The 23,830-nt window shown below is 39.5% G+C and overlaps 1 protein-coding gene across 2 annotated transcripts; it reads right to left on the bottom strand.

Annotated features, from left to right (window-relative positions):
- Positions 1–784: 784 nt before the first annotated feature.
- On the bottom strand, positions 785–22,258 carry ZC3H12B (zinc finger CCCH-type containing 12B). Of its 2 annotated transcripts, none has more exons than XM_063170730.1 (6): positions 22,003–22,258; positions 9,825–10,590; positions 8,416–8,555; positions 7,462–7,696; positions 7,268–7,374; positions 785–6,715 (listed from the first exon to the last, which is right to left on the bottom strand). In XM_063170730.1, exons 2-6 carry the CDS (start codon positions 10,424–10,426, stop codon positions 5,295–5,297), a joined length of 2,505 nt encoding a protein of 834 aa, XP_063026800.1. In that variant the 5' UTR covers positions 10,427–10,590; positions 22,003–22,258; the 3' UTR covers positions 785–5,294. The 2 variants fall into 2 exon arrangements, with proteins under 2 accessions (XP_063026800.1, XP_063026801.1); XM_063170731.1 differs by lacking the exon at positions 22,003–22,258 and adding an exon at positions 21,243–21,525.
- Between the last annotated feature and the right edge of the window lie 1,572 nt (positions 22,259–23,830).

Raw genomic sequence — 23,830 nt, 5'->3', positions numbered from 1 at the left:
TGAGCAGAAGGAATAACACATCAAGGGAAGGGATACAAAAAGGGACATACAACTTTAGCAGCACATTGCATAGGGTTGAAATGCATGTTTAGAACAGCAGCTTCGTGGATAAAGGCTTAGCTAGATGCCCAGAATGTAAATATCATTTTTTTATTCCTTCTTCTCTAGTTTTTTGTTTTCCTGCTCTACTGCAATTGGTTGTTACTACACATCCAAAAATGGAACATACATTCCATATTTCCTTCTATAAAAGCAAGCAGTGCCAATGCAAAAGGAAATAAGCTTTTTGTTTTGAGGGATTTTTCATGGAAGCTCTTCTCCTTTCAAGTATTTTTAGAAATGCTTCTTTTACCCAGTAGTTAATTAGGCTTATTTAGGAAATTCTGAGTGAAAGGGATTTGTTCCTTTATTACTGCATTTAGCTGAGTATGAAATTACTTAAATTACTGTATTTTCTATTGCAAACAAGCATAACAGTTCAAATAAGGATGTGCTGACACATACTGTGCCATCTGCAACATATTTTTACTCATTGGAGAAAGTGCATTTGGTAGGTAAAATCATGTGCTGCTACATCTACTACTACAAGACCTTGATCAGCTGTAGTTACTGCTTTGTGTATCTGCCATTACCCCACCCAGAGAATTTGGGAGTTTTTCAGTCAATCAGCTAAAAAAACCTCAAGAAATAACTTGGACAGACTGCAACAGTTGTTTTGAGCAAAAAAGCTTTTTGGGGGTCTTGTCTAAAGAGGGTTGAAAAATAAAAAGCTAAAAACAAATAATCCAATGGCTCTCAGTTTTATTAAATAAGCAAAAATTTTTATATATATAAACTATAACATATTTCATATTATTAAATAATTGTGCAAAACATTTACATAGAGCAGGAGGGGAACAGGTGATAGCCTATACTTCTTTTAGATTCTTGCAATTCTTTTAATACATTTACAAACTTTAAATACAGACCAAAATGAGCAATATTGTATAATGACTCTTGAAAGGCTAACCAAACACTGGCATAAGAATAATTTATGTGATGGTGCAATTGTATTTTTCCAGTTGAAATACTGCAGGGAATACACTTAATGAGGGCTCTGTCACACAAACAAGCAATAGGTACATCAGGAGTGTGAAAGCTGAATGCTCACCAGAGAGGTAACTGGGACAGATGCTTCAGGTAAACTTTTGGCAAGTCAAGATCAAGTAATACTTCAACTTTGGAACAAAGTTTCACAGAAATGTTGCACGTTCCTTCCCCTTAGTGTGGAGTTATAAAAATTACAATAATCCAATGTTCCTGTTTGTGGATTGATATAGATCAGGTATGCATACAGGTCATCAAGTATTTTTAATTTTATTATTTTAACAAAATGCCAAAATGCATAATTTGGGACAAACTGGCATTAGAAGTATGTAGGGGAAAACTCACCTACTTAGATGTTTTTGGTTTTGTTTGGTTTTTTTTTTCAATGAAGCTCCTTCTGCTTGTTCTAAGCAACCATACTCCACACCTATTTTTAACTTTACAGCTAAAGCATTTTTACAAAAGCTAAACAGACTCATGCTAGTAAATAAATTACATGCTGCAGCAACTAGAGCAGTGCCCACTTACCACTACAGAGATTTAAGAATACCACATACTGGTTTAACATCCATTTTCACTCATTTTGTCATTAAGACTTACATTATATTTGGGTCAACCAAAAAAACCCAAAGAGATTTATAAAATTTTACAACAATTAAACAGTAATGTTTAATTCTACAAATGAATAAAGCCAACTACTGCAGCTCAATATGACAACAACAGGACTAACAGCAGTGAAATAATGTACAATTTACTATATTACTGACATGTAATTCTTACAAAAAACATGAAATAATTTAGACTGACATCCCATAAAGCATTTGGTTTTTGATTGATGAATTTAAAGTTACACACTTTTAAGTGACAAATTATGTGAAAGTAATATAGCTGAAGATGAAAGAGAAGTAAATCAGAACTCCCAGAGAATGCTCTGGCCCCAGTAAAGCACTAAAATCTACTGCTCAACTCTTATCAACTGCAGTAGTCCATGATTTTACCTTCACACTTTTTCCCCCCTCATCTAGAATTGTTTTTTCATGGATTTTATTAAAATATAGTTTCTAGAACTGTTCTTTTACAGTTTTAAAAACATTTAAATACCATGCTCTAAAAAAGAGCATTTATACAAAGTCTTATATTTACAATATAGACAGTTATGATCAGGTGTTAATAAGATCAACTCTTCCATGTAAGAAGAAATCCAAGCTTATGCGCTAAAGATTAATGAACGTGTCAGTGTCCTGAACTGTCTTGTAAACATAGCTGAAAACAGGTGTGGATGACCAAATTATCACTTAAAGTAGTTGATCAGGAAAGACTACATCACATAGAAAAGTTGCATTACCTCTAAGGAGGACTAAACAAGCACAAAATTTGCAGGTTATTTCCACAAGGCTGCACTGCCAATTCTGTAACTATGCATGAGAGATGCCAATAGCTTCTCAGAATAAGACAATTTGCCTCTGAAGTGCCTTAGGGAAATAGTATGCTGGGTTTGTGTTCTCACAGCATTCCCAATGTTTAAAAAGGAATTCTTCCATCAGTAAAACAAAGGTTAGTGAAAATTAAAATGACTGGACAGATCCAACAAAAATGGATATCTCCATAAGCCACCCAGCGCTTCATACAGGAATCTTTGTTGAGTTTTCCACATTAGAAAACATCAAAATCACCTACTGATCCTCTCTTAAAATAGCTTATCTTTATAAATGGAGAAAAATGGAACAAACATTTTTCTGCATACAAATATTTAATTCCATGCAAGATGGAAAACATGAGTGCACAATAAACTTCATCTCATACCTAAATAATTTATAAATTAATTGGTTAGAATAAAATAGGGTCTATAGCAATTACTGTTACATTTTAAACACATGCAGATGAGTTAACAGCAACATTTTTACATAAAGTTTAGTGCAAGAATGTATCTGCTTAATAAATAGACTGAAGATACCTATGTAATGCTTTGAGGTGTACACGCAGTATTTGTGCACATAATAACCTGGTTCTCAAAAGTTGTCCCTGTTTGTCTATAAACTACAAGTGCCCATTTTAAATAAAAAAATCCATAATTATTCATGGGCTACTTCCCTGTGACACATGGTGTCACAAACGTTGTGGTGAAAATGTAATACTGAAGTTAATCTAGAGATTATTTTTTTTTATACACAGTTTTTATACAATCAAGAAAAAGAGATACAATTTGTATCAACAAACAAAAGGTCATTTCTGGTTATTTGAGGCATTGCTCTCAGCTGCTTATATCATGCAAGAGAAGAGAATAAGAATTAATTGCAAATTAAAAATATGAAATGTTTTTGAAAACCGGTCAAGAGTTAAATCTGTTTTCCCCCAGCTGTTATAAGTGTCTGAATCATTTTCCCCACTAACAGAGAGAATAACCAACTAATTGAAACTTAAGTTATTTGTAAGTACAGGATCACTTTCAAATTACTTCATTTCAGATACATAATGACATAGTCATTATATACATCACCTGTACCAACACAAGAAAATTTATCCTGTGTGAAATGATACAGTTATCAAATGTCAGTAAATTAACTGTAGTTGCACCCATAATTGTGGTTTCTTGTTGGTTCATTTGGTGGGTTTTTTTAATATGACAGGAACCTATTTTGCATGTGATAAAGAGCCCACAAGATTTTCTGAATCAAACCAACCACTACAGTAACACAAGTGGAGGAAATGATAAACTTTGTTTCTCAGACAAACAGATAACTAGAAAGCAGCATGCAAGCCATTATCAAAACACCAGAAACAACCCTGACTGCAGCCTCACGTTCTGTGTGTTTCACAGTAAGAAACATTTAGGCAGTGTCACACCTTCTCATGAAGAAACAAAAGGCCATAAACCAGGCCTTCTCAACTTTCATGAAAAAAACTACAGTAGAAGTCAACAAGTCCTAGCTCGAGACATGTCGAGTTAGTCATGGTTCAAAATGTTGAAATATACAGTGGATTCAAAAAAGGGCGTACAGTCAGTGCAGCTTAAAAAAACCAATAAACGCCTCTTTTGGAGACATTTAGCTACAAAGGTTCCCACCCTGAGCAAGATACCAGTTGCGCAAACAATGCCACACAAAATTAGCTCACCTGTTGAAACAGGAACTCTAAAAGCCTTCACGAGGCAAATGCACACCTTAGCGTGGATGTGAAGAGCAAAAACCAGGACAGCTCTGCCACAAACCCAAACTGGAGCATCTCTTTGCAAGCAGCAGCCTTCCCCCTCCACCCTTTCTGAAGATGATCTTGTACAGCCACCTTGAATGTCAGGCTCACTCAAACACCTTCCTCGCTCCCAGAGGAAGGGCTGCAGTTACTGATGAACTTCCATGTTAACATCCAGTTTTTGCTGCTTCAAGTTGAGTAATCCAGTTTACATAATACTGACAATTTATTTTCAGCTTGTCTAGTTATTTGGGCCAGCAGCTGCTTACTGCACGTTTGAGAGGAGATTCTGGAGAGAAGCTACAGTTAAAGTTTCAGTTTACTGAATGGCACTCATGCCTTTACATTCTTTAATGTTTTGGTCCTAATTTAATAAAGTATTTGGCTTCTGTTGGATTGAGCCAACATATTGAACAATGTAATAATAGTTGTTCAAACTCTTGAGGGACAGATCTGAAATTTAAGTATCAACAACTAAGCTGACATTGAAAACCTGAAATCAGTTTTTCCTTTTATAAACAATTTTAATTTTTAAATTTAGCAAATTTACTTTTTCTTCACTACTTAAGATGCCACTAGGCAGTGTCAAATGACAAAGCTGAAACCCTAAAAGTCATCTTGGTGTGTATAGAGCATACTTTTAGAGGCCGATTAGGTATTTATAAGCAAATTGTAAGTGTACACTTATACATGCAATATAATTGCTAACACTAATTTTGTAGTAACAGCTTTGAGACACTGATTGTGACATTATAGTTCTTAGTGAGCTATCCATGCAGCAAGGTATGCATTTCCTATAAAATACTATTAAAAATCCCTATATTTTAAAATCTTAAAATTTGCAATACAATCAACTTTTATATAGTGCCTCAGCATATATATGATTGCTACTGTGTACAGAACTTTATACTATCTTAGTAGAAAATATTTACAATAGATTAGCCTCTTCCTTCATGTAAGTTTTCCTCTGGGTCCTATGTGCTGTACAGGTTCAATTATCCAAAAGAGGCTGTACTGCTCTAACGCCCTGTTCTTAATTTGGCAACAATCATAGCTGCCAGCTGTTGTGCATCTGTCATGTGGGGATTCTTCTCCATCACAGAAAGGACAACACTTGGAGGGAAAATATTGCAGAGGTTCTTGTATGTTTGATACTGATGTTCTGGGATGATGTGAGGTTCCCTTGGCTCACCACATATCCCAATCCAGGGATTTCTCCAGAGCTGTTCCATCTTCTCAGGCATGCTTCTAACCATGACAGGTTCATAACATGGCTGCATGAGGTTGTTACTCAGTGGGTAGGAGTGGTAGGTGTAGGAGTCTGATGCACAGGGCAGTGGGTCCCAGCTGGCGTGCTGCTCCCGACACAGAGGTGGCCGTCTCTGCCTCGTGGGGTTACTCTCATAAAGCCGAGAGTCAGAAATGCTGTCCATTCTGGTCATCACCAAGGCACGGCTTGGTTGTGCAGTTGATGGATGAACGTTTTGAGGCACAGGGTATTCTCCTGGACAACTGGACCGTGCTCCAACAACTGGATGCTGGGCATGTAGGCCTAAGTGGGAAACTGACTGTTTGCGAAGGGATTGCTTAGGCTCTTCGGGTCCGTAACTCTGACCTCTATTTAAGGCTTCATGGTAACCATGAGGGAAAGGCTGAAGACGATTTTTCGATGGCAGTCTGTGGCTCTTCACATTGTCTTCTGGACTGGCATCTGCTACACCCAGATACAAGTCATTGTAAGAGGAATAAGAATCATTACTTGTATGGCTTAAGCAATTGTCAGGACAGGGGCTTGAGTTTCTAGAATACATCCCCTGGTCCATATCAGCCCCGTAATAATCTGAGTTACGGATACTACTTATGCTTAAGTTGGAGAAATCACTGAGTAAGGAGTAATAGCCATGGTCCCCCAGCGACTCATATTTGGGATACTGGTCAATATAGCTAACTGAGGTGCCATGGCTATTGGTGACTAGTATAGGAGGATATTGCACACTGGACATATGTTCCAGTGAGGATTTCTGATGTACGAACTGTGAGGAACCTGGCACCGGACTGCTTGCAGAACGAGTATTTAATGCACCAGCTGCATGGCTTTTTGGTGGAGGGAGCGTTGGTACACTTAATGCAGAAACCAGAGACGGGACAGAGCTGGCCTCGGACTTCCGGGCTGCTGATAACTTTTCCTCAGGCTCCACAGCTACTGACCTAATGCTTGGATCTGACTGACGTTTTGGGGCAATGCGTTTCACTTCAGAACTGATTTCTCCTTTGGAGCTGGATGGCCCTGTGCCACATTTGGCCAAGGCTCCCTCACTCATAGTTTTCACAGCAGATAATTTGGCACTTATTCGAAGCTCATCCGCTACTGACCTTTGAGGCTGGTTTGCACGTTCTGGGTGGTAATATTTACATTTGTGCCCATAGGTGCACTTTTTACCTGAAAGAAAAGGGTTTTCAGGTTAAATAAATCAAAAACTCATTCGTACCATCAGTTGCTATCTTTTTTCTTTACATCTTTCACCACTTGGCAAAAGTAGTATTTCTATATTAAAACTCTAAGGATAATGATGTATTTTTTATATATACAGGCAGTCACAGACTCTGCTGTCTGCATCCATGTCTATCTGCATCAAAGGCAAGACACACAATTTTTTTTCCTACTGACTTATGATTTCAATCATGACAACATACACACAGTGCTATAAAAACAAATCAGCTTTAACACAGTTTTATAAATTACAAATCTCCTGCCTTAAATACAAACCAGAATAAAATAGCAAAAAGCTGTATTATGCACAAGGTGTATCTCGTAATCCTCAATTTTCTGCTACACTGTTTTTATAAATATGTGCATGAGGGGTATAAAAGTGACATTGTGCTTGGATGGCAACAAGAAAAGTGGTACATTTTGTTCTGATAATGACAAGATGTTAATTTCTAGCTTCACCTACCTTTAAGTGCAACAAATCAATCTGACTTGGGCACTTACCATAAGGACACGGTTGTTTCTTATGTTCAGGAATAACTGGCCTTTTTCTTAAGAAATTTTCAAGGCTTGGACCATGACGTCCTAAAGGATCATCTGGAGGCATAAATCTAAGGGAAAAGAAATTAAACATGACCAGTTTTTCCTGAGAATGCTGAGCTAGCAAATTCATTTACTATTGAAGAAAAAACCCATACTTGTCATTCACAAAAGAATACATTAGCAGCCGCTCCTCTATGAACTTCTTCCACTCTGGCTTTTCATTCTGAAGATCCCGATAGTTATCGTTGGACACAATGATGCCATCTGAGTCAAAGGCAAGTTTTACTATGAATCGATCATCATAGCAAACCACTCTTCTTCCCTGAACTCTTCGAGATGGGGTGAAAACAAGAATTTTTTCTTTCTCCAATTTACGCAAGATTTCTTGATCTGTAAAATAATTTTAGTTGAGCAGTTTTTAAAAACTTATTAAAAGAAAGAAATGCAACCTTTGCATTATGAAAATTCTTGCCTTTTTTGTCTGACAAAGTATCTTGCAATTATATTCATACACAGTCCTCGTTATGATTAAAAACCACCTAGATGTGGATTTTATTTCTGAGGTTTCAAAGCACTGAGTAAATATTCAATATGTGAACTTCATAACCACTCTGTAGCCATGTACCTTTACTCAGTCGTCCTGAACACATCAGAAATTCAGGTGTTACTGTGTTACTCTATTTCTGTATTACTGTATTACAATAGCCTAGAGTAGAATGCAAGGACTTTCTATAGGCAAAAACACATGCTGTCTTTTCAGTGTTCAAGATAACCCTACTAACTGAGTCCCTGGCCTGTTAATACTTATTTCATGCTCACCCAGCAAATAAGATTCAGTTCCTGTATTTGTGAATGGGAAAAATTCAACTGCTGCTTCTCAAAAGTGTTGAAACCACCCAATAATGTTACAAAACCCACATCATTGTTAACACATGCAGATATTTAAATGCTTGTTTCCCAACCAATGAAACTGTTGTGTTTTCAAACAAACAGTTGAGTGCAACATCACAATCACCACATCCACAGCCCAGTACTGGGACCCATCAGAAACATGACAATATTTTTTTTTCCCTTTTTAACCAAGGGGTCAAAGAAAATCTTGGTGTTACCTGTAATTGGTGCATCAGGTCGAGACTGTTCTTTTCTCCATGCAGGTACAAACACAGTGATATCTTTATGTCCTTTTTCCAGAAACCAATCAACAGCTAGTTGAATTCCCCGGCAGGAAAATCCTTCTTTGTTCCCATGGCTGAAGAACATGCAAGTTTTAGAAACAGCAAGGACAAAAATTACATTTGGTTTTGGCTTTTGTTGTGGTGGTTTGGTTGCTTTTTTCTTCTAAAGCTGCCATGGTCAAAGGACATAAGGAAAACAAAGTCTGTAAAGTTTTATTAGGCCACCTTGCATAATTGGAAAAGGACAACTGTACTGAGGTATTCAGGCATCAGATTACAACAACCACGCTACTTAAAAGTCTATAAATTATGCAATTTTACTATCCCCAGAGCAAAAGCAAGTAAACAGGAAGTTTTCAATTTTTTTTTCATTTTATTAGCTGACCTAATGAAAAATATCACTTTCCCCAACAAACTAAGTAAGCACCATAAAATGCTACCACAAGAAGAGGAATGAACAATGCTGATTACCATGGGTGATAAGTGCTTTTAAATATCTATATTAATAAACTATTTTCCTCTGATACTAAATGTTCTTCATTTTTATTAGAACTTCTTAGAGGAAAGAAGTAATTGTGTAAAAGTTGTTTAAGTCCTGTGCCCATCAAAAATTTGTTTTCTGAAACTCAAAGGAGTTTCTAGAACAGCATACAACTCCCTCATAAAAAAATCACACTTACTCAATGATAAGCAATGGCTAGCTGAACTCTGTATTCTACAGACATGTTCAAAAGTGGTATGGTACAGGTATCTCTTGGGTTAGTGTTGACTGAAGCAGCCAAGTGTACATGGAATATCCTGAGTCACAAGGGGCAAGCAGCACAGCCATGCTGGTCAGCAGGTTTAGCTCATGTGTTATCTCTGTTCTGACACAGCTGAATTTCTCTGAATACTGATCAGGCTCAATCATCAAGAGCTCAAATACCATGAGCTCAAATTCACTGCATTTCATTACCATCCACTGCATGTCACTTTAGAAAGAACCAAGATTTCCTACAGTACTTGGTTACTTTCCTTTAATGTCCAGAAACAATTTTCAGTATTGTTCAAGGACTTCAAAATACTAAACCCACCCACACAAAAGCACACTACAAATAGATTGCTTGAACAAAAGACTTGAGGTGAGAACTGGGATTTAAAATGAGGGCAGGGGAACTGGAATATGGATTACATATAAAGGAGTAACAGCATAATTAAAAGCCTTGACTAAAGAGTCCATAAAATAGATGCATTATCAGTGTAATAGTCTACATGACTTAAAATGACTTTGCCATCAGTAAAAAGTATTTTTTAAAATATTTTAGTGATTTATTATTTTCAAATATTGTGCCAGGGACACCCACCTCATAGCAACATTGCTTCCATCAATGACAATTGGCCTCAAGTTATCACTGTTATCCACCACTTCATCTTCCAGTGACAATTCAGGGCTTGTTATTTCCTTTGGGCAAGGGCCTCTTGATACCAGAGTACCAGTGGTACTGCTGGCAGTGCTTTGTCCCTCTGATTCACTTTTGTTGCCAAGTCTCACAAGCTCTGCTAGAACATCATTGATGAGCGCATCCGCTCCCAACTTATTCAGTACAGCCTGGATCTGATCTCCTGCATACCCAAGCTTTAAAGCAAAATCCATTTTAGCTTGGTATTCCTTGTCCAAATTTGTTTTGCATTCATCTAGCTTCAAGTCTTGTGTGATACTGCTCTGTGAAAAGCTTGGGCGATCCAGGCATGGGGACCGGCAGAGCGGCCGATGCGGTTTGGTGGAAACCTCCTTTTCTCTCCACTGAGCACTGCCTCTGAAGTATGGTTGCTCAGGCTCACTTTCTGAGCTCGTCCATTCCTCAGATTCAGCACTGCATTCTCCCACATCTTGCTCCACATTTCTGTCTTCTCTGGAGTGCCTCTTCTCCATTTTCAGCTTCCCTACCATAGACCAGGCCGTCATCACGTTCAGCTTCCAGCCAGAGCGCTCAGTTCTCGTTCATTTCCAAAGCCACCTGGAATTCATGCCCAATTGCATCATGTTGGCCAATTAAAAGTTTACACAAGGCTGGAGCTAATCTGCCTTGCTTACTATATTCTGGCATAAGCAACACCAACATGAAGTTCCTTAAAAAGAAAGAAAAAAAAATTTAAAATTAGGTTTTGATCAATTCTGCAAAATATTCTACTACAATGATTTTGTTTATAAGTCAGTAGATGTCCCCAGTCATTCACATTTCTATGTAAACTGATTATAATAAAGCATATAATTACACTGTCTGTGTAATCACAAATAAGACTCTCTTTCCCTCCCTCAGTTACTCTACCCACAAAAAAAGGACAATTCCCACACAATAAACATAGAACCGGAATGGATTATCTCAGTAATGTTTAAAGATAATAACCCAGAAAAGGGTGAGCCACCATTTTCACTAGAAACGTGTCTTCTACTGCAAGAACAGCCTGTCTACACTAGGAACAACTGTGCAGTGCTCCAGTATGCATAAAATTTAACACAAACCATTTCAGCCTCCTTCAGTAAGGATTTACTATCAGAACTAACAAGTCTACCTAGCAAAACTGTCTTCTGGAAAACAAACCAGACATTTAAAAAAATAATACAAGCCACAAAAGAAAATCAAAAGCATCACCAGTGTGCATATAAGTCAAAGCTTATTCATTTTTTCATATCCTTTTGGTTTTAGGTAACAAGATGCAGAAAATCACAGCACCTAATACATCACTTACAGAATCAGAGAACAGCCTCTTCACCATTTGTGAGAGGCCATCCCTAATTCCTTTGGGACAATTTACAGGTGTTTCCCTGCTGCTTCCTGGAGTGCTGGTGTTTCCTGGCTCCTCTCTGACACTCAGAAGCACATCTCTTCCCCTGATGAATCTAGTTCAAAGCTCTGCTAGTAAGTCTTAGAAAAGTTTCTTTCTTGACTGTTTCCCTACATTAAATGGTGGAGTTCTGTTGTCTATGGGAATATTTCAAAGAACAACAGGTCTAGAAGAGTGATAAAATTTGATAAGCAACACCATAAAAAAGTCAAAGGATCTCTGAGACAGGTCCATATTGGCCTAACCAACCCCCTAAAATTGTCTTAAAGTGAAACTGAGATTATTAACCTGCAAAACCTTTATATAGTAATATATAATAACCATAAACAGGCAAAGCAGTAACATTCTACCAGACTGCACTTTAATTTATGCAAACAGAAATGCACACACACACAGACAGCTGCTCAAAAGCCTTATTTCCTTAGGAAAGTGCTAATCACTCATACCTTAAAAAAAAAAAAAAAAAAAAAAAAAAACCAAAAAAACTAAAAGGTCAAGTTTTGAGTCAATCAACAATTTTTTAAAAAAGAATAACCATACTTTTTCATGATCCTGGAGGACTTCTTCCAACTTAAAGAATTCTGTGGTAATTTAAGTCCTTTATGCCATATGAAATAAAAACAACTGCATTTGAATGGAAATTCCAATCTTGACTAATTAGGTTTAAGTTAGACTTAAAAAACATCTGTTCTTTCATGCTATTTATTCAAATAGTATCCCTCTAAATACTTAGGTATTATTTTTACAGTATTGTCTTTTCATTCCAAGTGATTTTTCTCTCAGATAGCACTAATGGCAGTATATTTACAACCCAAGTACTTGCCAACTTAGATGTATTAATAGCTTGACCTGGAATGGATTTTAATTAGGTCTCATACATAACCTTGTACCTTGCCAACATTAAAAAAAAAAGATATAAAAAATTATTATAAAAGAAGGCTAAAATACAAGGTTATCAGCACACTGTACCCACAGCTTACAAAATATTGCAATGAAGGAATGCTGTACAATACATGTGGCAAGACTAATTTTTTTTCAAATTATTGAGACTGTACTGCTTTGGCACTGGCCAAAGAACAACATGATTCTGTTCATCCAAATTTAAAGAGCTCCATTCTTCTTTGCCAGTTGTCATCTCTCTAAGCACAATGTCACAAGAATTTGGCTTTTGTTAAACTTATCATCTTGAAACCTCCATTCTCTCCCTGACCCTCACAACGCCTTTGGTGCCTCCCCAGACTGTCCAAGCCATGTGCAATCACAGAACAGTTTTTCCTTGCATCCCCACTGTGTCCCACACTCCCTCTGTCTGTGAGATGGCCCAGGCAGCCCCAGGCTCAGGGTGATGGGAGTCACCTTGACCAGCAAAATTACATTCCCCCCAAAGACGGCCAAACATGAACACACACATAAAGGAAAGCAAGCTATTACAAATATCTAATTTAAAGCTATTCCAGAAATACAGACACTGCAGCTTTAAAATTGTAATTCTCATGATGCTCGCTGCTAAGCAACCAACCAAGTTTCCTTCCTAAACACCTCTTTCAGCACAGTCACGAGCAACTAGTAGAACTGATAATGTGATTCAGAAAAAAGAGTCAGACAAAGTCATGTCTATTTTGTTCATAAGGCCCAAACTGAAAGCATGTCTTCAACTTTGATGGTATTAAAACAGAAAAAAAATATCTGCACAGTAATAAAGTACTGTAATATAAACGAACACTTGCAAATTATTCAACAATCACTATTCAAATGACAATTACTATTTCGAGCTGGTCTAGAAATACTCTATTCAAAGCCTTTTCATTTCGGCAGGACCAACAGAAATTCAGGTAAAACAATGGACTGAACAGCTTCTTCTGGTCCCTTATGGCACTGCCTTTACCCGGACTGCCGGGTAAAGTGACGGCCCCGTGACAGACGGAGAAGAGTGGCTCTGACAGAGCCCAGGTGGCTCTGCCATTGCCCCGGTAATGCCCAGGAGATAAAAGCGGCTCTGACAGAGCCCAGGTGACTCTGCCATTGCCCCGGTAATGCCCAGGAGATGGGAGTGGCCCCGGTAAGCGGCCCGGGGCCGGAGCTGCCGCTATTGCCGCTCCCCTGCTCGGGCGCGGGGCAGCCACGGCCCGGCTCGGCCCCTGCTCCGGGAACCGGGAGCCTCACCCTCCTGGGCCGCACCGAGCCGGGGAAAAGGCAGAGTTGAGTCCCTCAAGGAAACTAAAGTCACCTTTCTAGGCAGGAATGACTCCATGGCAGTTTCCACAATGACGAGTTTTGTTTGAGAGCCGAGGGCCGCCGTGAGCGGGGGTGCCCGCACCGCGCGCCTGTCCCGGGCCGTGCGGCGGGCAGCGAGCGCTCGGCCTGCGCCACAAGCACTCAAAAGGGAAACACATATGTAAACTGATTATAACAAAACAAATGAATTGCTCTGAATACTGAGCAGGCTCAGTCATTAAGAGCTCAAATACTATAAATTCACTGCATTTCATTACCATCCACTGCATGTCACTATAGAAAGAACCAAGTTGTCCTACCCTACTTGGTTACTTTCCTTTTCCTGTCCAAAGAAAAAGAAGTTGTTTTTCAGGCTCCCTCAAACCAGGCTATAAGTAAGCAGAGTCCTGTGTTAACCAATACCTTAGAATGGAAACAGCCAAGATAGTGTTAGTGCCTATGAAATGAGAACCTTTCTTAAAACCTTTAAAATATGAATTAGAAAAACGCTGGGTGATTTATCAGTTTCTACTTGCCAAAGGAATACTTTAATTTTAAGATGCTTAAAATGAATACATGTTCAAATAGTTCTTGTACTTTTTAATCTAATAAATTAGACATGGTCTAAAGAAAGATCTGAGCTCAGATCCACAGTCACTTAAACATTTAGAGACATGTACAGTAGCATTCACAGAATATGTGCTAAGTCAAGCAGCATTTTTAACAGAAGTGTTAAAATGGCAGATCAGGCTTTTCAGTCCCTTGATAAATTAGAGCCACATAAATGACAGCATTTTGATTCAGTTTAATGGATTTTTTTTTCTTATATTGCTATGCAATGGCAGTCTCAACACATTCCTGGGAAGTCTCAACACTGTCATTTTGATGAACAGAGAAACCCTAAATTTACACAAATCAAAGGCCTAATACTGTATAGTCTTTTATCAAGTGAAACTCAGTGCAATGTCAAGAAAAATATTTTACTTTTTCTACTTATTATGGCTCCTCTGAAATAAAACACTAATATACATTAAATCTAAAGTATTAGCTATTTACACCAGCAGTGAACATCCTGCCCTTAAAATTAATATTGAAACATCAACTGAAAAATAGCCTGCTAACTATGATTAGTAATAAATTTTATTTAGAAGCTTCCTATTTTCTGAGTCAATTCAGATAAAGTATTTTAAAAGAAAAACAAACTTGCCATTTCTGTTTCTCCATCTGTCTCTCCCCCTCCCTTAACCATCTTTGGAGAAGAACAATAAGGAATGTGACTTAGCACTCCTCTATTACAGAGGCAAAGGACAAAGGAAAATTTTCAGTGTTGACTCACCAGTTAAGATAAATGTAATTGTTACCACCACCCAACCCTGAAGGGGATGTTCTTCCTTGACAAATGCTGATGGAACACTTGTAATAGTAGGAAAAGTTCAGTTGTGCAGAGAGGGCTGAATTTCAGGAATTCATGCACCAGAATATATAGAACTGGAAATTATTTCAGAAATACCACTAGGCTTTAGCTTTCTGATCTACAATCTATATTGCAGTTCTTGTCTACCCTGAACAGTGATGGAAAAACCCCACCCTAAACACACACAAATAAATACAGATAGATATATACATATATACATATACATGTAAATTCTAATTCTGTCAGTGTATCACTCAATAAATTTCATGGATCAGTTCAGAAAAGTGAAATAGAGCTCTTGCTTCCCAAATGCTGCAAAAACTTAAAAGTTTGGTAGTTATCCTTCCTCACCAAGCTCTAGCACACTGTTCCTGAAATCCTTTTATCATGGCTGACTCAGTTTAAGAAAGTTATGAATGTGGTTTGAGAACAATGGAAATGCAGGGTACTGCAAATGAAAGTAAATAAATAAAATGAATAAAGTAAGCCCCTGAGTTAGCAGATCAAACATTTTTAAACATCATGAGAATATAATTGAGTGGGTATGAAAAACTAGATCCATGAAATCATGCCATGGACTTCACCAAAACACAGTATTAACTATAACCTGCTTGTTCCTGACTCTCCCTGGAGTATGAAGAAGATGATGGACTCATCATGACAGCTGGAAAATGGATTGGGTGGGAATTTTTTGAGGGAGGAATTAGTTTGTTTTTCAAACACAGATCAAGTTTGCAGTGCACCTCAAAAGATTAATTACAGCTGGGCAAAAGGGAACAACATCTTGCAACACAAAGGCAAGAAAGAACCATCATGACAGACAGAAACATATAAGCATTGTCATGTAAAAAAGTAATTGTGCAAGTGCCACCCTAAGGACCTAAGTTTCACACTTTCCTTTTCAACACTGCTGAATGCAAGTTACTGGTGTCTGGCTGGATTACTGAACAGGAATCAGGGAGTGACAGTATCCTTCAGCAATGACAAGACAGCTGAATTAGATTCAAGAGCCTGTCCTTCCTTCCCCAACTGTGAAAAGTAATAAGCACAACTCTGCCTTTTAATGGTCTTTTTATTTCAGGAAAATTAGATTAAATACTGCATTTCTAGTGACCACGACTTTAAAAAAATCCAACCCAAAAACCTTAAGAAGAACATCCCATATTTGCAACTGAGTTGCTATAAGTTTCAAATTTAGATTTAATTTATTTTTTGGCTGACCTTGATGAAAACTTCCTCATTCAGATTAGCAGAAATTGTACTGAGTTACTATGTTATTGCTCAACTTCGGAATAACAAGCAAGAAACTGAACAGAAAAGCAGAGCACTTGGCTGCATCAGAAAAAAACCTCATAGAAGGTGCTCAGAACTTCATTTTACTTTTCTAGCTCTGCTCAAACTGTAGATTTGTACATCACAAACACTCTAGGTGTTTGTCCTGCAAGATTGACAACAGTATGACTAAACATTTGTGGCACCTTTTATAAAGGGTTCAGAAATTAACCTAGAGAACTTTTGGAAAATGCCAGGAACAGAAAAACATAAACCTACCAACAGACACCAGGGAAATGAGAACAAGTATTTTGATTAGCTCTAAGTTGGAGAAATCATGGCTATTTCTGAAAACCCAAAATAAAATATATGAAATACTAGGGTCACAGTAGATATGGAACATTAAATAAAGCAATGTTTTCTTTGCTGTGCAAATATGTGATTAATCCTTTGGCCCAAATCTACAGCTTTTACTAAATCTAAACTTGCCAAGAAGTCATTTTGTTTTCATGACTACACAATTTAACTCAAACCACAAGACAGAAACAACACCATAGAATAGAGAACTTGGTGGGAAAGTATCCATTTTTACTGCACTCTTAGCATATTGTGAAGTTTTGTTAAACTGAAAAGTTATTCTAAAAAACGACAGCAACATCTCAATGTTTGAGGCACTTCCAATTTACTTCAGGAAATACTTTCATTGATCACTGATTTATGTATTGGAATACACATAAAAGCAAGCTGGGTCTAGCATATCACATAGAGAAGCTGAAATTGCTTGTGAAGGAGTCAACAGGGGAAGTTCAGGTTGGATATTAGGAGGAAGTGTTTCCCCTGAGGGTGGCTGGGCACTGGAACAGGCTCCCAGTGCAGTGGGCATGGTGCCAAGCCTCAGAGCTCAGGGCTCTCAGGCACATGGTGGGGTTCCTGGCTGAAGGGCCAGGAGCTGGACTTTGATGATCCTTGCAGCTTCCTTCCAACTCAGGATATTCTATAATTCTGTGAATTATAAATCAAGAGAGAACTGAAGAGAAATGCAAAAGTAGTATAACATTTAAGCACCTTGCCTCAAACTTCATTGATTTTGTCATACTCATAAGTATGAATTCAAAAGGACAGGATAGACATAGCTGGAATTCTAAACAGAGGAAACAGCATTTTAGTTCTTTCTTAAATTACATGATTCCTGTTTGGAGTTAACCCAACCTAGAAAGAACAGGTAGTGCTGAGCACAAAACAAGTATAAAGTACAGGCTTTCTGAAGGGAAGAAAATGGAGTATTTCTTTTGTATTAGGTATTTAATCATTATTTCCTACGGCAGAAAAAAAAGGCAAATAATTATACAGTAAACACAGACTTAAAAACAGGTGTTCTAATAATTATATATAGTACCTTTTCCCCACCAATTTTCTCTTTCTAATAATCTTAAGGAGCTACAGCTAGCATTATTGCCACTCAAAAGATCTGCTGTCCCTACTAAGGCAATGTTTACACTTCAGCAGACAACATGACATAAAATGAGAGCAGACATGTAACTCCTAAAGCTTATTTGTGGGCAGTTCCTTTAAACTGAGATGATTTATTTGGATCTATGACCAAAGGAATACACTAGTTCTCCTATTCCACATTCTGATAGGAGGCCATTTGGTACTACCTACTCTGCAGATATAAATGACTCATTATTGCTCTGTGAAGGGAAAAAAAAAGTTGTGATTGCAGCTAAGTCAAAGACACATCAAGGATGTGATGCATCTTAACTTATACCAATTCAATTTGTAATTGAATATTTAGAATACTACTCTGGCAGACTAAACCAAATGCTCCTTTAACCAAAATTCTCATCCAAAAGCAGCCTCTGAGAAACCTGAAAAACAAAGGGTGCTGTTTCTAAAGAACTCAATATACTGGATGGACCCTCACATGCTGTGCCATCCAGGAGGCAGGACGGACTCACCTGTTAGGATAGAAGCTTTCTGATAAACTGAAAAAATCACTTTAGAAACTACCAAAAAAAAAAAAAAAAAAAAGTCTGAAGCAGAGAAAGACACCTCACCCAGTAAGTATCAAACAGCACCTTTATGGAAAGCAGCAAGAGGAGCTTGAAGGCATCTTGTGGCTTTATATTTTCACTCCAGTTCCCTTGCTTTTGCAAAAACAAAGTCAGTACACAGCTAATTAAGTCTGCAATAAGGATGGTGTTGGACTAAGTGATCTCCTGAAGGAGGTCCAACACAAACTAACTCTTTTTCACTAAGATTCCTTTATTCATATGATAGCAACACTGCTCATTTCCAAGGTGAAGAAGCTGGAAAGCCATGATCAAGGAGACAAGCCAAAAGCCAACCGCTCTGTTTTGAAAATTAAAATGGCAAATCCCTATGCTCCAGCAAATTCATCACTCCCTTTCTAAAGGGAGATCTACCCATGGACAAGACTTGAGGGAGGAAGGTTTTCTGGTGTGATGGATTATTTTGTTTTAGGGGTGGAGTTTTTGTTTGTATTTTAAATCAACGTATTTAAACTTAGGAATCAGAAAAGGCAGAGACTTGGCAAAGAGATGGAAACTAGTATTTGATCTTACAAAAAAAAGAAAAAGCATTGCCTCAGGGGGGCAATTGCATGTGGTTTTAGGTTGAAATTGTCAGACTTAGTTTTGACTTTATGTGATTTGGCTGATGTGTCTGTGGGCTCAAAAAAGGAGTGCATATTTCTTGTGGATATCTTCACTAAAGATAGGAGTCTAAACCTTTGGCTTTAACCTAATATTCATACTCTGCTCTGTTACAGCATTCAATTAAAACTGGAAGTCGTGTCAGCTAATGAGAGCAGGTATTAATCTTGATGAGGGTCTCTCTCCAGATGGAACAAATGCAGAAAGAGGCTCTTAAATTCTGGCTGTGTACCAAACAAACACCTTGACCAATGCTGGGATTTGTAAAATGCTTTAGTTCTACTGTACAATGATCTTCTGATGAAATTCTAGAAAAGGCCTACAACAAATGATGTAAAGCCTAGGTTTTATTTTGACATGGTGAATCAATCTGCTTTCTAGCAAGCCATGTCAAAAATAACCCATGAAAGAAAATTACAATAGGTACCTTTACAAGTCAAAGATACTTAGCTGAAGTACTTATTTAAATATAGAACATATATATTTGAGTCAAAATTGCAAACTAATGAAGATTTTTTTCTTATTATAGCCATGAATAAATTGGTCACCTCAGAAGAATGAAACTACATCTCAGGAGATGTTACACTGCTCAGCTCTGCACTTGCAAATGTGTTTCCTAACTCTGAAATATATCTAATGCAATTCTAATGCAATTCTACATGCAATCCAGACAGCCTGGATCTGTAAAGGTGAAATATCTGTGATACCATGTACACATCATATAAAATATAGCTTATCAACAAAAAGGGACAGTTCACAGGAAACTAAAACCACCCCACATTAACAGATGGCAAAGCCTTTTAAAAATACCACTATTATGGCTCAAACAAGCTTTTCATTTACAATGTATAAAAATCAGCCTTTTACAATAAAATTACACACACAAAAAGTTGCTATATTAAAAAGTATATAGTTGTCCAGCCATGAAAACATGGCTCTTCAAAGCCCTTTATGCCTAGCAGATTCCTTGATGCAAACAAGGACAGCATTCTCAGGTATGTGTAGCATTACAGCCATTTGGGTTTTTTAATTTATTTTTTTTTCACATTATGAGTTGGACACATCAATATATCAAACTAATTTCAAATGTGGCAACACCTGGGAATTTCTTCAAAATTCATAAATTGATTTTCTTCATCTTTCTGAGCCCTACTTTCATACCTGAACTGAGATGTTGCCTTCCTTATTACCAAAAAGCCCCAGCACTCCTGCTCTTGATTCAAACAGAAAAAAAGTTCAAGTGATAGAAGCAATTTGTTTTACTTCTACTAATTCACAGATTTATAGTAGAATTATAAGTGTTCAAGAAAATAACATTTCAGTTGCAAACTGTACACTGGCAAGGAAAGTCAAAACCAGCAGATGTCTACAATTGAATAATTTGCATTGGAAAAGGTTTCCAGAAAGATCAAAGAACAGAAAATCAGAACTTACCTATCCCTTCATCCATCTTAAACCCTTTTCTTGTCATTCTTTCCAAATAGTGAGTTTGGGTTAGGTTTGGATTTAGCAGTTAAATTTTCTTTTTTAAAATACTTTTTATTGCAATCATTCAAATGAAATTGACTTAGGAAGCTTTATGGATTGCTTCTATTAAAACTTGCTAAACATTAGATTATTTTAGAAGGCAAACAGATCCAGAAAATGTCAACACTGACAGGACTGATATACAGAAAACATGTGACATTGGAGAAGAAATTACATATTCCAAAGGCAGCTAAATTACTCTATATTTGAAGATGACCTTGAAATTTCCACTAACTCATTTTTCCATTAAGAGGCAAAAATAATTTTATCAGTAGCACTAGCCAAATTTGTGAAATATACCTTCCAGTCATACATACCATAGTTCAGTTACAACATTTGGCAAGCAGAAGATACATCTTATCAACAAAGGATCCTTCCCATACAAAAAAGACTACTTGACAGGCTCTTCTATTTCAATAAACAAACATAGAAGGAATAGAAAATCAGATGGACCTGGAATGCTGCATATTCCCAAGCACTCAGAACTAATGATCTGCATAATGGAAGTTCATAAATGACCAGCATTTTAATATGCCTCCTATTCTTACTCCCCATTTATGGCAACACATGCTAATCACTGCAACACACTGCAAGACTAAAACAAAAAAAGTAAAACAATATCAGACGTATTTCAATAAACCCAAATAATTTAGATTCACACGTATCAGAAGACACAATCTAGCTTTTGCTGCAATTTTACTGTTTTGCTAGCTTGTGAAGTAAACGGCTCCTGTGAAATATAATTTCTAATTTATTTAATGACAATTAGAAAAACAAACAGCTGTGAAAAAAATAACATTTTCAAATGAACTGATTAAAAAAGTATCTCAAACCTCAAGCATACTGCATGAGTGAGCAGTTCCTTGTTCACAGGTGCATTATAAAGCAAAATGGAAGGATGCAAGTGGCAATCATCAGGTATCCTCTACAAAAGTAATTTCCTTATTTCACCACCTTTCTTCCTTAATGCAAGTTTCCTGCATTGTTCTTTTGTTCAGACAGGGAACACCTTCCCAAACAGCGTGCTAACGCAGCCTGTGCAATCTCTCCTTGGTGTTTTCAATGACTAAATGCCGGGGAATTCCCCGGCTCCGTCCCCCGGTGCCCAGGCCGCTCCACCTGCCCTGCTCCGAGCGCGGTGCCGCAGCCTGGGCGAGGATGCTGCCATGGTCCCAGCCAAGGCCTCGCGTCCCGAGCCCAGCGTGCGGCTGCTGCGGGCCGGGCAGCGACCAAGGGCAGCGGCCCCGCAGCGCGGAGGGACGCGCCACGCCGGCGGCCGCCGCTCCGGTGCGCGAAGGGCGGCAGGGGCGCCCCGGGCAGCGGCGGGAGCAGCCCCGGGCAGCGGCAGGGGCCCCCCGAGCAGCGGCGCTGCCCGCGCTGCGCCCCCCGCTAGCGGAGCGCGGTCGGACGGCGGCCCAAGGCCGCGCCAAGGCTGCCGCCGGGCCCGGGCCGCGCCCGACGAGCGGCAGGGGGCGCCCCGCAGCCCCGCTCCCCCCGCCGCGCGGACCCCGGGGGAGGGGAGCGCTCCGCCGGGCGCCACCGCTCCCCCGCTCCGAGCCCCCGCGGCACCCCCGCGCCCGGCCGGGGCCTCACCCGCTGCTGTCGCTATGGACACCGTCCGCGGCTCCCTGCGGGGTCTGGCGGCGAAGAGGTGAAGGACGGCGGGGCTCGGCGCGGCCGCGGCACGGGCCCCACTCCGGCCGCTCCCGCCGCATGGAGGGGGAAGGGCTGGCCGGAGCGAGGGGAGATGAGGGGGCGTGGAGGAGCAGAGCCAGGACGGGACGGGATGGGGAGGGATGGGGGAAGTGCGGGCGCGGAGTTCAGCGCCGACGGGAGCGCGGGGGCCGCTGCCGCCGCCTCATCGCCGCCCGCGCCGCACCGGGCCCGCGCCGCCGCCGCCCGGCCGCCGTCGCCCGGCAACGCGCGCGCCCCCGCTGCCGCAGGCGCGCGGCTCCGCGCGGCGCTCCGCGCGCTCCCGACGCCCGCGCACGCGCAGCCTCGCGCGCGGCGGCGCGCGCCGGCCTCCCCTCCTCCTCCTCCTGACGGCAGGGGGCGCTGCAGGCGGGAACGGGAATCGGGAACGGGGACAGGGACGGGCACGGGGAACGGGAACGGGAACGGGAACGGGGAATGGGAACGGGCACGGGCAGCACCGGCTGAATACCGAATGGCGGGGCCGAGCCACGGTCGGGCTCCGGAGGGGAACGGGAAAAGGGAGATGTGTCCCCTGGCGCTGTCCCCTCCGGCCATCCCATCCCTGCTGGAACAGCAGGAGGAGGCTCGGGGCGGGCAGATGGATGCTATTTTATTGCAATATCGTGTTCTCCCAGTTCTGCAGGTCACGGGGTTGGAGGATGAAATAAAGGACATGACCAAACGCAGGTATATTTAGGCACAGCTTTGGGATGGGCCAAGAATAACATGTGTGAGCACTTAAACCTTTACCTAGGCAGGATGCTGCGGCACAGGATTAATAAAATTTGCAAATACTTTAGGCTTTGCGTAAAACATTGACATTTAAGGACTAGATACTTTAAAAATCTCAGGGCTAGCATTAAACTGATTTCTATCAGTTTCATTGTTGCTATACCTTCAGATTCCCAAAGCATTCTGAAACCAATACCAGCTTTCCCTTAACATATGAAATGGCCAGTGGAATTGGGGTGACCTACTCATTGGAAAAAAATCTATCAAATGTGAAGAGTATGTTTTGAAAGCTCAAAACCCCAATGGGATACAGAAAGAATCTATTTCCAGTTCAGAAACTCAGTAGTTTAAAGCAAATTTCATGACTTGGAATGCACCACTTTGACTCATCCATTTTCTGATATTTAGGTTTTACAATATTGCTGCACGTTCTGCTTATGGTGGTGACTTGTACCTAATCCAGCAGTATATTAACCCAAATTTAGTTCTGTTGTGTGTTTTACTGGGGGCTCTTCTCCACTACTCTTTAATCTCTAATATTTCTTTAAATGCTATTTATTTCGTAAAACATGTTGCACTTTTTAAAAAATGCAGTTAGAATATTAATATTTAATAGTTCGGTTATAAGGGTCCTACATTGCAGCACTACGTCCAGACTTTTAGAATTAATTGCTGTAGCTGGGATAATTATCTAGGGAGAAAAAAAATTCTTCCCATTGGAATTGTTCTGAACTAGATTTGTTGTCATAATGCTAAAGTGTATGGACTGATGTTAGACTGCTAAATGGAAGCAGTTGGGGATTTTTCCATAAAAATTCAGTCTGTGCTCAATGAGGTAGGGGAGTATTTTAGGCTTGGTTTCATTCTGCATAATACTGCAACTTATTTTGAAATCTGTTTGCCTGTTGGCTCTTGGTTTAAGAAGGATCAAACAACAACAAGAAGGTTGAATTTTTCAGGATCAGCTCAAGTATTCTTTCAGTTAAGTACCTTA

This window comes from Melospiza melodia, chromosome 16, assembly GCF_035770615.1.
Source record: "Melospiza melodia melodia isolate bMelMel2 chromosome 16, bMelMel2.pri, whole genome shotgun sequence".
Taxonomy (NCBI): Eukaryota; Metazoa; Chordata; class Aves; order Passeriformes; family Passerellidae; genus Melospiza; species Melospiza melodia.
This window is presented reverse-complemented; position numbering and strand designations above follow the sequence as displayed.